This window comes from Zasmidium cellare (assembly GCF_010093935.1).
Source record: "Zasmidium cellare ATCC 36951 unplaced genomic scaffold M409scaffold_76, whole genome shotgun sequence".
NCBI classification, from domain to species: domain Eukaryota; kingdom Fungi; phylum Ascomycota; class Dothideomycetes; order Mycosphaerellales; family Mycosphaerellaceae; genus Zasmidium; species Zasmidium cellare.
The window spans coordinates 34,560-47,594 of record NW_022987020.1 but is presented as its reverse complement, the minus strand read 5'-3'; the positions used below and the strand labels follow the sequence as shown (position 1 = coordinate 47,594).

The 13,035-nt window shown below is 53.3% G+C and overlaps 5 protein-coding genes across 5 annotated transcripts; 3 read left to right on the top strand and 2 right to left on the bottom strand.

Moving 5' to 3' along the window:
* Positions 1-39: 39 nt before the first annotated feature.
* On the top strand, positions 40-4,272 carry M409DRAFT_30896 (uncharacterized protein; the record flags this gene model as incomplete). Its single annotated transcript, XM_033810116.1, has 1 exon — positions 40-4,272. The coding sequence occupies one exon, from the start codon at positions 40-42 to the stop codon at positions 4,270-4,272; it is 4,233 nt and encodes a 1,410-aa protein (XP_033659505.1).
* Positions 4,273-6,769: 2,497 nt separating this feature from the next.
* Positions 6,770-7,678, top strand: M409DRAFT_38152 (uncharacterized protein; the record flags this gene model as incomplete). The annotated part of the gene is made up of 1 exon (XM_033810872.1): positions 6,770-7,678. A coding segment is annotated over one exon (909 nt), but the record flags the coding sequence as incomplete, so codon positions are not given.
* Positions 7,679-7,858: 180 nt separating this feature from the next.
* On the bottom strand, positions 7,859-9,157 carry M409DRAFT_38161 (uncharacterized protein; the record flags this gene model as incomplete). Its single annotated transcript, XM_033810874.1, has 5 exons — positions 7,859-7,976; positions 8,033-8,220; positions 8,270-8,504; positions 8,557-9,020; positions 9,065-9,157. The coding sequence occupies 5 exons, from the start codon at positions 9,155-9,157 to the stop codon at positions 7,859-7,861; spliced, it is 1,098 nt and encodes a 365-aa protein (XP_033659503.1).
* A 460-nt stretch (positions 9,158-9,617) lies between these two features.
* Positions 9,618-11,409, top strand: M409DRAFT_71553 (uncharacterized protein; the record flags this gene model as incomplete). Its single annotated transcript, XM_033819226.1, has 8 exons — positions 9,618-9,668; positions 9,741-9,835; positions 9,887-9,971; positions 10,026-10,066; positions 10,124-10,477; positions 10,538-11,075; positions 11,131-11,230; positions 11,282-11,409. The coding sequence occupies 8 exons, from the start codon at positions 9,618-9,620 to the stop codon at positions 11,407-11,409; spliced, it is 1,392 nt and encodes a 463-aa protein (XP_033659502.1).
* A 517-nt stretch (positions 11,410-11,926) lies between these two features.
* M409DRAFT_33373 (uncharacterized protein) lies at positions 11,927-12,343 on the bottom strand (the record flags this gene model as incomplete). The annotated part of the gene is made up of 1 exon (XM_033810289.1): positions 11,927-12,343. A coding segment is annotated over one exon (417 nt), but the record flags the coding sequence as incomplete, so codon positions are not given.
* Between the last annotated feature and the right edge of the window lie 692 nt (positions 12,344-13,035).

Here is a 13,035-nt window from a genome sequence, read left to right as displayed (position 1 = left end):
AGGAGGAAGACGCCTGCGAACGAGACGACCGCCGCCATCATGTCCAACTCGCACGCCGCCGAGCCGGGCACTGAGCGCACACTGCGGTCCAGCACGCGAACAAACCCGCGCCGTCGCCAGCGACAAAGCGACAACGATACCCTCCCCACGAAGGCGCCCAAGCGCAGACGGCGAAATAAAGTTGAAGAGGAAACCTTCGAGGCCAGAGACTCCACCGAAGATGCATCGACACAGTCCCAGACGCAGCCTGCGCCGGAACACAACATCGCCCTCACGAACGGACACATCCACCCCACGGCGGAGAAGCATAGCGTCAAAGGCACACCGACGCTCGATGGCACGATGACCATCCGGGGACGAGTGAAGAGGGCATTGCGCGGCGACAACGCGACGGTTCTGGCTCACAACCAGTGCTACACCGTCAAGTTGCTGCCCAGCACCCCGAAAGAGCTGCGAAAAGAGGGCGTAGAGTATCGCGGGTCGCTGGGGCCACATCATCTTGCGCTCGCTGTCACGCGTCAGAAGGCGCTGATATGGGAGTGCAATGCGCATACTGCGGCGAGCAATCCGAGGACGTTTGATGTGCCTTTTGCTTCGAAGGCTGGAGAACCGCTGCCTTTTGGTGCGCTCATATCGAATAATGTTGGCTCTACGGATTATGGGTTGCTGCTCATCTCTGCTGCTACTGGCGCTGTTGTCTTTTACGAGTCGATAGACCGCGCAGCATCTCTGGGTGTATTCCAAGGCCGCAAAGCTGGCGTCGAGGGTTCCATTGGCAACCTCTTCTCTGGCGAGACAGTAGCAGAGCTTGTGTCGGCCGCCCACGCAGGCTTCGTGGTCGTTCTGAGCTCTGGACGACTGGCGCAGCTTACCCTGCGCGATTCACAAGGCAAGCCCAAGATCTGGAGTCAGTTTCTCAGAGTGACGGAGCCCAACTCCGGCGGACTATTCGGCAGTTTCTCGAGTTTCTGGAATGGCGGCTTTAGGAAAGACGTCACTGCGGTACACACGAGACCTCTGAACGCGCGCGGGCAAATGCAGGCAATTACTTTGACTGAGAGAGGCGAGGTGCTTATTTGGGATCTGGAGTGGTCTGGACGAGCCGATTTCAAGGCCAGCATACAGTTTGACGAGGTCCTTTCGAATGAGCTTAAGCAAGTTCCTGCGCCGGAGATTGCAGGCATGGCGGACAAGTTGACAACTCTCGACTTTGCGATACTCGACAAGCCGGACAGTAATGAGGTCGCGACTGTGGGCGCAGAGCAGCCCTTGTCGATTGCTGTTCTTGTACGAGTCGGGACGCACGATATGCACAATTACGTGCTCGCTGAACTGTCTCTGTTGGAGGACCGGGTATTGGTAGGGCGAGTCACGCAGCTATCGGGTTATGAGGGCAGAGGCGATGTTCGATACCAGGCAAAGCCCAGACTCGTCTTACCCAAGCCAGGCCACACAGTGTACGTTACATTCGAGGATGCGACAATTCTCGTGGATGCGCGAGATTCAGCCAGCGACAACCCAGATGCCCAGTTACATGAGGAATCTTATATTGAACCGGACGTATACGAGGAGACTATTTACCTACGACAGGACAAGGACCTGGCCATGCAGGGCGTATTTGAAGAGGAGGCGAAGAGCAATCAGTCGTCTTGCCTGGCTTTCATCAAGAGTGCTGGACTTGTGCGCATTTCCGCCACCGATGTGCGAACCATACCGGAAGGCTGGAAGATTCCTGCTAAGAGCAGGATCGAACAAGGTGTCTTCTATGGGTCGTTACAAGTGGACAACATTCTCGACTTCTCCCGGAGGAAACCCTCGAGGTTTACCGTTGATGAGGTCGCCAGGGCTGCGTTGGTCGTCAGCGAGGAGATCCTGAACGCGGAGACGTCTTTCACGAACTTCATTTCTCCTTCGCCTACTTCCATGGAGCAGCATTTAGCGACGAAGGCGAAGGCTCTTCGGGCCCTTGTTACTTTTGTGAGGCAGAACTACCCAGCATTATCGAGAAGTACCATGTGGCAATTACTCTGGAACGCTGAGCGAGTGGCTATCGGACAGCAGCTCTGGATCGCATTCGAAGAGCATGTCGCCATGTCGAGTGATAAGGGCAAGAGGAAAGCAACGCTTCTGGACGAGATGTGCAGTTGGTTCGAGGAAGATCAGAAACACAACAGCTTCGTTACCCGGCCAGAGCTCAAGGACGAGGAACCGGTGCGCAAATTCTTCATTGCTGGACTCCACCGACTGGAACAGCTGCTAAGTAATGTGAGAGTGTACCTGAAGTCGTTGGAGGACGACGATAACAACTTGTCGTCAAAGGTCATTCTGCGGCTCGTTGTGCAGGCCAACGACGTCTGGCTCAAGACTTTCGAAACGGCGTTCGCATTCCGCGCGGAACACTGCTCCGACTATGGCATTCTGTCTGAGCTCATCGAGGACGGAATCTTGATCGACTCCGCAGAATATGCGGACATTCCTGAATTCTGGACTTCCACCAAGCCTCTCATTGATCAGACAGCACTTATCGCAAGCCTTTCTCGACACTTTGCCAACAAGTTTTACGAAAACAACGGCGAAGGCTCGGAACCGGACAATCTCCTGCAGGAACTCGCGGAGAATAATCCACGCTTGGTGCAAGTCTACTGTTCCCAGTTTCAAGAGTGTATCAATTGGCGAATGTCACGGCCCTCGCAGAAGGACCAGCAGTTGGCGACTAGATTGCAAGCTGAGTACGAGCAAGGTCGTTATGAACAATGTCGGCAGGTTGCCGAGGTGGGCCAGGCGGAACGTGGTATGGAGATCGCAGAGAAGTATCGCGACATGAACACCCTCACGGACATGATCATCGCAGAGGATCAATTCCTCGAGGAAGAACAACACGCGAGGTCAGACCCGGCAGGTGTGGCAATCATCGTCAACACCCGCGCTGTCCTAGGAGGCAAGGTCCGTCGATATTTCGAACGCTATGGGACGCTCTGGGCGGATGCTTTCTTCGACAAACTCTTCTCCAGCGTTCACGTTGGTCGGAAGCTGGAGGTTGCCCAAGAGAAGTGGGGTCCTGCCCTGAAGAAGTATCTGAGGTCACACCCGGATAGAGCGAAGATTTGCTGGATCAACGACGTGACTAAGGAGAACGACTATGCTCATGCTTCCAAGGCCCTGGCGCAGGCTGCGAACGACTACGAGAGCCGATTGTGGGCGAAGAAGGTTGAGCTGTCTATGTCGACGCTTGCTTTGTTGGCTGCTGAAGAAGCTGACGGCCGTTCTGAAGCGACCAAGCTTTCGAGAGATCTTCCCGTGAACGATCCCCGGAGGAGCCTCGTCGTGATCGATATTCAGTCGCGAATCTACGAACACATGTCGCAGACCATCATACACTCGCTCGATCCGCCGTCCATCATCGAGAACTGCATGTCAGCGTACGGGAAACACGTCGCAGATCATCCTGCCCTGCGAAGGCTTCTGGAGAGCAATATCAGAATTCTGTGCGATCATGCGGTGCTGGAAGCGGAACAGCTCATCGACACTCTGACTCTGATCGACCTGGAGCAAGACTTCTCTCACGAGGGCAATCTGCAGGGGACGGAGTTTGTTCAGGCACTCACAGTTCTGGAAATGTCTGCTGCGAGGTTGACGACCGAACGCTTCGAGACTCTGTTGAAGATGATCTGGAAGCGCTGCTACGTCTACGATGACTGGGCCACCCAAGTTAGCCTCTCCGGCAAGAAGTCGGATCAAGAACGCAAGGCGGCGATCCGAGCCACGGCGACGTGGATCACACTGTACCACTTCGCCAAGTCGGAACTGCTGACCACATCGAACGCGATCCGCATCCTCACGCCGAGCGAGTGCCTCGGCGCTGGCTGCTCGCCCCAGGATCTGTCGTACCGCTTCGCGGATGAAGAATTTCTCGACGGTCTCCTACACGACTTCAAGATCCAAGACGAGCAGCTGCAGTTGTTCGTCCAGGACCGAAACCTAGACGAGATCGCCCAGGAGTGTCGACGCGACGCGGAGGCTTATGTGGCGGAGGAGAAACTGCGAGAGCAGGGCAACAAGCGGGAGAAGAAGCCTTACTGGTACCATGGCTCTGGCTTCGTGCTGGATGGGTTCGATATGAATGGGAAGGCTGTTTCGGTTGCGTATGGGAATCATTTGGATCTTGAAGATGCTGATGACGATGAGGAAAGTGAGGATGAGGATGGGGATACGGAGATGGGGGAGTATGGGGAGGATGGGGAGGTTGAGGATGTTGAGGAAATGGAAGCGTAGAGAGGACAGTCGAAAAGACAGACGGGTTTCTTTTGGGGACACTACACTTGCTTGAGCATAGCGAGGCATGGGTGGGGCGTTTCTGGTGTGCAAAATGCAGAGGGCAAGATGGGCTGCAAGGGGCATTGTAAGACCACAGAGCAAGATAAGATAAGATAAGACATGGTGCGGTGTGGGTTCTCCTTTTTCTGACAAGTACTACTTGCTAGCTACTACTGATAGCCGCAAATGTGTACAAGGTATGAGTGTTTTTGAGCTCCTCGGTCTGAGTGGCTGCGGGGAGTTTTGTGGATGGTTTTCTGGGGCTTTTCTCTCAATCTGGGCTCTTTGTTAGGTTGTCGATGACTGAATCTTTGGGTCGCAGTGTAGCTGACTGTGGCTTTCGTCATCAATTCGTCGACGGATATCTCCAGCGTTACTGTGGAGTTTGCTCTCGATCACTAGCTGCTTTCTTCAGGCCGCGGAATGCTGTCCTCATCTGGACATTGTATTGTCAAGACTGAGACGTTGGCTGCGTTGTGCTGACGCCGCAGGGTGTTTCGAAGTGCGATATGATCTCATCGAAGGGAGGATATGAAGCAAAGGAGGAGGATTTGCGGATGCGCCGGAGGACGCACGTGTGGTTCCAGGGAAGACAGCTGGGCGTTTCTAATGCAGTTTGGGCAGCTAGCTAATGCACAACGTGCTTCGCGCACTCAATGGTCTAATCTATAAGCGGGATACGCAGTTTGCCGGAAAACGCCTCCCGATCCTTACGCCAACCATCCGTACACCTTGTTCAAATTTTTCCGACCACCTGATCGAAACCTTTCTCACAACAAATTGCCCTTGATCCGGAGCTAAGCCTTGACTGTCGTCGTTCTGCAATCAGCACCTTGTGCTGAGGATTTGAGCAAAGACTTCGAGCTAGCACTGCCTGCAGGCGAGCTCAATCTGCTGGAGGAGCCTCGACCCAGGAGCTTTGAGATACGATTCGAAGCTCTGCTCGAAGTAGGCGAGGGCTGGAGAATATCAGCCAGTTCCGCAGACCAGCGGACGTGTCGCTCGGAGGAAGGAGTGTAGAGACTGTTCCGACCTTGGGGTTCCACCTCGTCGTCGAGCTCGTCGTGGTCTTTCAAGTCGGAATGCTCCATGTCGGTGGTGTTGAGCGCCGGCAATTTGTGGTCACAAGCGCATAGAACAGAGTCTTCGTCGATGCGGTGCAGATGACCAGTGCAGAACACCCGGCGTTGCTTCGACTGCGTGATCGCAAGTGTGTCCAGTCGCAAATCAATCATGGCCGCTGGCAGCGCTCGACGGCGTTGATGAGCGGTGTGCATCGAGGCTGGTGTGGCTGGCAGTAGAAGACGAGGAAGAGCGAGAGTTGGACGCTTGGATGAATTTGTCCAGGAAGTGGTCGCCCCAGCCGTGGTGACTTGGGGTGCGCGAAGGCGGAGGAGGAGGAGGAGCTTGTGTGGGTGGTTCAGGTTTGCTGCTGGGGATTCGAGCTGCTGCGGATGAGGAGGGGAGAGGCATGATTGCAGGAAGGTGAGGAGTAAGATGTCCCAATTAATACACTTCAGACTCTCTGGGAGGAGTATGGAAATGTGCGAGCGGGGGTGCTGATGATGATGATGATGCAAATCGCGTATACCTGGTTTGAGTGGCTCACCCTCGAAGACTTATCGCACGGTGCGAGTGAATATGTCGACATGCAGGGCCTCGTGTCTCGCTATACACATGTACCCTGCGCCCTCTAGTGCCGCCGCCACAGGCATCGAGATCCAGAGGCTGTTTCGTGAGTGATTATTCTGTCAGTGATTTGTTAGCACCGAGCAGCCTAAGCCGCGTCCCCATATTTCGCAGATGGATAGGGATACTCTCGCTCTGTTGTCTGAAGAGCGACCCGAGATCTGTCGATGTTATGATAGATCTGTGATCTGGAGGTGTTGAGGCTCTCAGCCTGGTTTATAGGTGACGTCGAACTTCACTCTGCCGGACCCTGGCGGACCGGGCGGTCCATGGCTCGTGCTGCCATTGTCCAATCGAAAGCATTCCGTGATGGCGCTAGTAGTCCCCCTCGCCGTTATTGCGGTACCACGTGGGCGATATCGACTGTACCGGAGGAAACGCTTGAGCCGACTTCTCGGCCATCTTTCCACTTCCTGAAGGATGGCATTCTGTCTCACGTCTGTCTTCAGTCAAGGCAACGACTAATCGTTGATCACCTAGAAGCCATCGAATTATTGACGGCTGCGTCAGCATACAGTAAGCAATGTCGGTACCTTCTTCGGCACCGGGTTGCTCGTCCACTTGTGTTGCTCTGTCTTCAGAAATGTTTGAATCACGGCGACAATCCCACATGGAGCTGGCCGTGCGGGTGATCCCACAATTGTCGTTCCGCTGTCTCGTTTTGTGTCGCAGTGGATACATCGAGTGAGTCAGTCATGTACAAATATAGTTGACAATGTGACATTTCATTCCCTGAAAATCGGCCATCCTTCCATCAAAACGAGCATCCCCCAAAATGCAGACCAAGACACTCAAGCATGGTGTTCGCGCCCTGACTGGAGGAAAAGGAACCGCGCTACTCCTCCTCCCAGGCTGGCCTCAAACCGCCGAAGCATTCGCGGAACTCTTTCCCTACCTCTCGCCACACTTCGAAGTATGGGTGCTCGATCCTCCCGGCCTAGGAGATTCGGCGCCGTCCGCGGAAGGCTACGACACGAGGACCATAAGCCGCCTTCTTGCAGAATCGATCGAAGCCTCTATCCCGGACGCCTACCACATCGTCGGACACGACATTGGCGCCTGGATCGCATTTGCTTGGGCTGTTCAGTTTCCCGATCGTCTGCGAAGTCTGACTTTGCTGGACTCGGCCGTCCCTGGACATGCTCCATCGATGACCTTTCCACTGCCGGCGCCGGTGAACGAGAAGCTGTGGCAGTTCAGCTTCAACTCTCTGCCCGAGCTCCCAGAGATCTTGACGCAGGGACGGGAACGTCAACTCTTCGACTGGTTGTTTGATCGAAAATCGCAGCATCCAGAACGTATCACGCAAGCAAAACGGGATCGATACGTCGAATACTACTCCAGACCTGGGGCCATGACGCAAGGATTCGAATATTACCGTGCAGTCGCCACCAGCTCGGCTCAAAACAAAGAGCCCGGCTCGAAATTCATAGACATGCCTATCCTCGCTCTCGGAGGACAGCATGCCGTCGGTTGGGGATTGAAGCTGTCTATGGAAGGACTGGCTCACAATGTCGGAGGCGGCGAGATTGCAGACTGTGGTCACTACATTCCTGAAGAGCAGCCAGAGGAGCTGGCAAAGAGGATGCTGGAGTTCTTGCAGGGTGTTTGGTGCAGCATTGAGCTTTATAAGTGGCGCGTGGAGCTTGCGGTTGATGCAGAGGTCGATACTTGAATATTTCTTCGAGTGCTAGGCTGTGGAGAAGTCAATGCTGCGTTCCACTGTCGACTTCGGCAAGATTGATGGTGGACAGGGGGAAATGAAGAGGGTAGCCAAGCCACACACAAATAGGCCCAACGGATCTGTGTTGCCCGGCTCTCTTTGGGTTAGGTAGCCTTGCCGAATGATATAGACCTACTGGCCACCCCTGATAGCCTCGCCATCAAAATACGGCTTCTCAGCCTGCGGCGTGATCCTCAGCATATGTCTCTTCGTCTCGCCTTCTTTCACATTGAAGTCTCGCAATGCAGAGCTGGAGGCAGGACGTCAGCGAGAAATCAGCTTCTGAGTTCACGGAGTTGAACGTACTGCTGTGTGACCCTATTATCATACACCACGACTGTGCCTGGCTTCCAATGCACGCGGATATGCCAATCTTGGCCATGCTCAATGTGATTATAGAGGAAGTTGAGTAGCGTTTCACTTTCTTGGTTTTTGAGTTCCTGGATTTTGCGGGTGTATAGGCGGTTGATGTAGAGGGAGTTGGTTTTGGTGACCTGCTACCCGATCAGCCTTGTACACGTCGTACTTAGGGTGTATACGCACAGGATGTGTCCGCACAACGGGGTGCACAGTCTCGATTGGTTCCCGAATATATCGCTCTCTGTGATCTGCGACTTTGGCTTGGGAAAAGCCCGAATGGTTTGCAGTCAAGCCATGAAGGCGCTCTCTGAAGTCTTCAGAAAGAGCGTTGTATGCTGCGGTTGTGGACAGATATAGTGTATCGCCGCCAGATTTCGGCGTTGAGAGGGAGTAGAAGATCGTTGTTCCTATGCCGTTACTGCAACTCGTCAACCAAAACTCCAAGTGCATGCATAATCTTCACGACGCACATCTCATACGACATATCGGTGTGCCACTTGATGCTGCTCACGTTATCCTTGATCTCATTATCCACAGCCCCAGAAGTGAAGTCACGATAGACAGGCAGCAGTTCCGGATAGCCTTCGACCTGACTGCCCATTTGGTGAACATGAAGAGGACCAAAGTGTCGCCCGAATTCTCGCTGCCTCTCCGGACCAACATCTGCAAAGTCTTGGTCTTTGAAGACCACAATGCCGCGCTCTGCTGCGAGGAGAGCAAGTTCGTCCTTTTGCGCAGATGTCAAGGAAGACAGTTGTAGGCCGTGAACTTCTGTGCCGATTGCTGGTGTAATTTCTTCGAATGTGCTGCCTGGCGCCGTTAGGAGAGAGGTCTTGTTGGGGTCTGCGCGGAGGCCGACATCTTCATGTTGGAATTCTTCTAGGGCTGGTTGGAGGCCTGGCACGTAGTGTGGCAGGTAGGATGCATATTCGTACTTGAGTTTGGAGTGAGCATGCGTTGATCAGGATTGAATGACACATCTCTCACCTTGTTCTGTTCGTAATCAACTGATGTCTCGAATTTCAACTGTTCCTTTGACGCATCGGTCGGACTAATAGTCTGTGTCGCCATGGCTGAAACTTTGATTATCTTAGTATCTCCAAAATGGAACTTCATCGCGGTCGTATATAGATGGCTAGGCAGAGCCAGCTCACGAGCTTGACCGGGATCATGGCGACATGCATCCTGTATGCCTTGGCAGGACACACTGTACCACCAGGATCCAAGCACGCAAAAGTAGCTGGCCGCCAATGGAAAAAGTTTCCCGTATCTCTTGGTAAGCATGTGTACTGTTGAGCTGCACTGCAAATCAACAGGCAACGAAGCGAGGGAATGCGGTGCTCGCTGCCATGACTTTGGCTCCACGTTCGTCTCGAGGCGAGTGCAGTCGCCATCTGTGTGGGCTCTGGTGTGCGTTGCAAATTTGCAAGAAGTAAAGAATGAGATTCTGATGTAAATGTGAATGTAAAGGTGTGAACTGCTCAATCAGCTTGTACTTCCACGAGAGTGTCGTTTGACTACAACGGAAGCCATGGCCTCCAGCACCGTCGATCCCAAGGCAGAAGCTGGTATCGAGGTCCAGGTTCGTCCGGACCCTCTTGACTCGAACAGGTCAGAGAACGAAGAACGAACAGCCGACGAGCATGTTCCAAAGTCCAGGTTGAGACGCTTTGTTGCTCTTTTCTGGGACACACTGGATGGACCTCCTAGGGATCGACGCTATGTCCAGAAGCTAGACACATTCATGTTGTATGTCGGCGTAGAGACGATTCTTTGGAACATCTTTAACCTCGCTGTCAGTTCGTATATCTGTCTTGGATATTTCATCAAGTACCTAGATCAGACGAATATTAGCAATGCCTTCGTGAGCGGCATGCAAGAAGATGTAAGCTTCCTGGGAGCAGTTCGGAAAGTTCAGATCGATGCTAACCTTCGGCAGCTTCAATTATATGGCAACGAAAGGAACTGGCTGACCACCTAGTGGGTGTATCGAGCAATCTGCATGCTTTTCAAACCACTTACAGAGGGGATCTTCAGCTTCAACATCGGAATCATCATCGGCACAGTGCCCTCACAGATGATCCAGCTTAAGTTCTTGCGCCCGTCCATATGGATTCCGGCCTGCGAAGTGGTATGGACCAGCCTGGTGATGTGTATGGCTGCCGCAAAGAATGTCGAGACGCTTTACGCCCTTCGTTTCTTTGTAGGATTGGCTGAAGCATGCGCTTTTCCGGGATACGCCGCACTGCTCGGTGGATGGTATGGTCCCACGGAGCTGAGCAAGCGCGTGGCCATCTTCGAGCAGACGAGTGCTATATCCAGTATGTTCTCTGGGTATCTCCAGGCTGCCTTATACAAAGGCATGAATGGGCGCTTGGGGTTGAAAGGCTGGTAAGTTGAACGGTCCGAGGACATGCGCCCTTTTCGCTGATTCGCAATGTTCTCGAACAGGCAGTGGTTGTTCATATTTGACGGAGTGATCTCCATGCCCATTGCAGTCTGGGGATTCTTCGCGATTCCTGATCTTCCACACACCACGAGGGCCTTTTACTGGAAAGGCGACGACAAGCGCTACGGTGTCGAACGCGCTGAGCGGATCGGCCGGAAACCACCCCAGAAGTTGACGTTGTCCGTCATTCGACATGTATACACCGACTGGAGGCTGTGGATCTTTATTCTGCCGTACTTGATGGTCGCCCTCGCTGGGAACGGGACGAACTATTTCAACCTGTACCTAAAGGCCGAAGGATACAGCGTTGTGCAGACTAACGTTCTTCCGACGGCTGGCAATGCGTTAAGCGTGGTAGCTGCATTGTCGTTTGGTATTGCTGCTGATTACACCGGCCAGCGGTTGGGATTGAGTATTCTCGTCCAGCTTATAGTCATGGTGTCGAACATCATCTTGTCCGTCTGGAATGTGCCGAAGCCAGCGCTGTTAGCAGCCTTCTATCTGAGCTATGCGGGAGCTGCAGCGCAGCCTATCGTTATTGTAAGCATGATCATTAGCGCTCAAGAATGCCTCCGTGTTGCTGACTTCTCTCGAGGCATGGGGTCACCATCTGAATGCTGGAGACCCAAACTTGAGACAGTTGCTTGTTGCTACTGGCAACATCTTCACTTACACATTGCTAGCAGTGTTACCTCGTAAGACATTCTCCAACCTGAGTCGGTGTAGAAACAGGCTGACGGAGACAGTTGTGCTTTTCCCGACGTACGATGCTCCCAAATACAAATACGGTTACCAGATATTGATATTGTTCGGCGGTCTCGCTATTGCTGGCGTAGTGCTCCTGAAGTACTCGCATAAGCGCTGGGGTTCATAGAATCATAAAGAGAACATTACCTGAAACCATTAACCGCCTACATCTTCTTCCTGCCGACGAAACAAGTAGCGCGGGATACGAAGTGTGCACCGTTTTCAATATCCCTCATGGCCTGGTCTGACCACTCATCGCTGCTGACATTGCCAACCTTTTGGCCTGATGCTTCACGCCATTTCAACATGTTCCGCACGGCGCTGATACCCATGACAGCGTACGCTGTCCGCATCTTTCCACCATCGTCGTGACGATCAACGATGAAGCCATCACAGGCAACATTCTCCAGATTTCCAAATTCGGGATCTTTCGTCAGTACGTCCAAATTCATGTAGCCGTAGTTCATAGCCAGAGCCCTGTCATCGTCCATGGCAAGTCGATTGAAACTAGCAAGCGTGGCTAGATGCGGTGGCGGGCGCCATGTGTCTTTGCTTTCGGCGGAATGGAGCGATTGTTCTGCGGCACCAGACGGAGCAGCTGGACGAAAACAGTGACGGACTGCTATAGGCCGATCGTCTTCGTACCACTGTAGCCAGCCTCCAGGTTTGAGTAAGGTGGAGATGTTGCAGACCAATGGACCCCATTCTTCCACCCTCATAGCAGCCTGGATCAAGCGGACATTCACTATATCGAAGTAGCCCAGCCACTCATCATCGAATGGTTTCTTGATATCGGCAACGTGAAGCTTGACGTTCGAAGGGCGTCTGTCTATTTCCGGGAACATCTTGTCAGAAATGTCGAAGCCATGCAGTTCTGCCTGAGGATATGCTGGAGCAAGCTCGCGTAGCCAGATAGCCGTTCCTGTGGCCAGGTCGGCGATTCGAGGGGCGGTGTTTGATGGAATCACGTCTGGGTGTAGATAGTACCCCTGGCACGAGATCATGCAGTTGTGCTGCACTTCGAGGCGCTCCGCTTCGTTCGCATCGCGCGAGATGATATAGTTGTCTGCTGGCACTGACATTTTTCGCACGAAAGGGAGGGTGATTGTGGAGCGTTGGGATGTCAGTCTGCAATAGTAAAATGGACAAGACACATGGAGCAGTCGAGTATTTCAGGACTGAAATGCACGTTGCTCTGGTTCTCGGCAACGTACAGTCATCGTCCCCACTGCCCTATACAGTTTGCTCCGGTATTGACAGCGACAGCAGCTCCGCCATGGCCAACGTCATGGGAGCGCATTCCGGAGAACCAACTACCTCATTCGCAAATCGGTTTCGATAGCTCATGAATCGTCGACCAGTTCATTGGACAAACAATTGCCGGAGCCCTGTTCAGCCGCCTTTACAAAGGGCACTAAAGGCATGCGCATGCTTTCTCATCAAAGGATTCCATAAGGGTCAACGCGGCCATCCTCCGCGCGCCGCATACTTGTGCGGTACGTATCGTAACTCCGCATGAGTAATGAATGGGGTGGCTGAGGGCACCTCTGCAAGTATGTGAAGGATGTAACAAAGGAGAACGTGAAGTTGAATTCTGGTACCAACCTCAGGCATACTTGCGAGTACGAGATTGAGTAGGGTCAAGCGGGCCGAGCCTAGCGTATGCATCCTAGCGCGTCACTCCACTTCACGACTTCTCGTCCTGACTTTCACTTCTTCCAGCAACAGGACTTATGATTGTTCTCATTCGTGA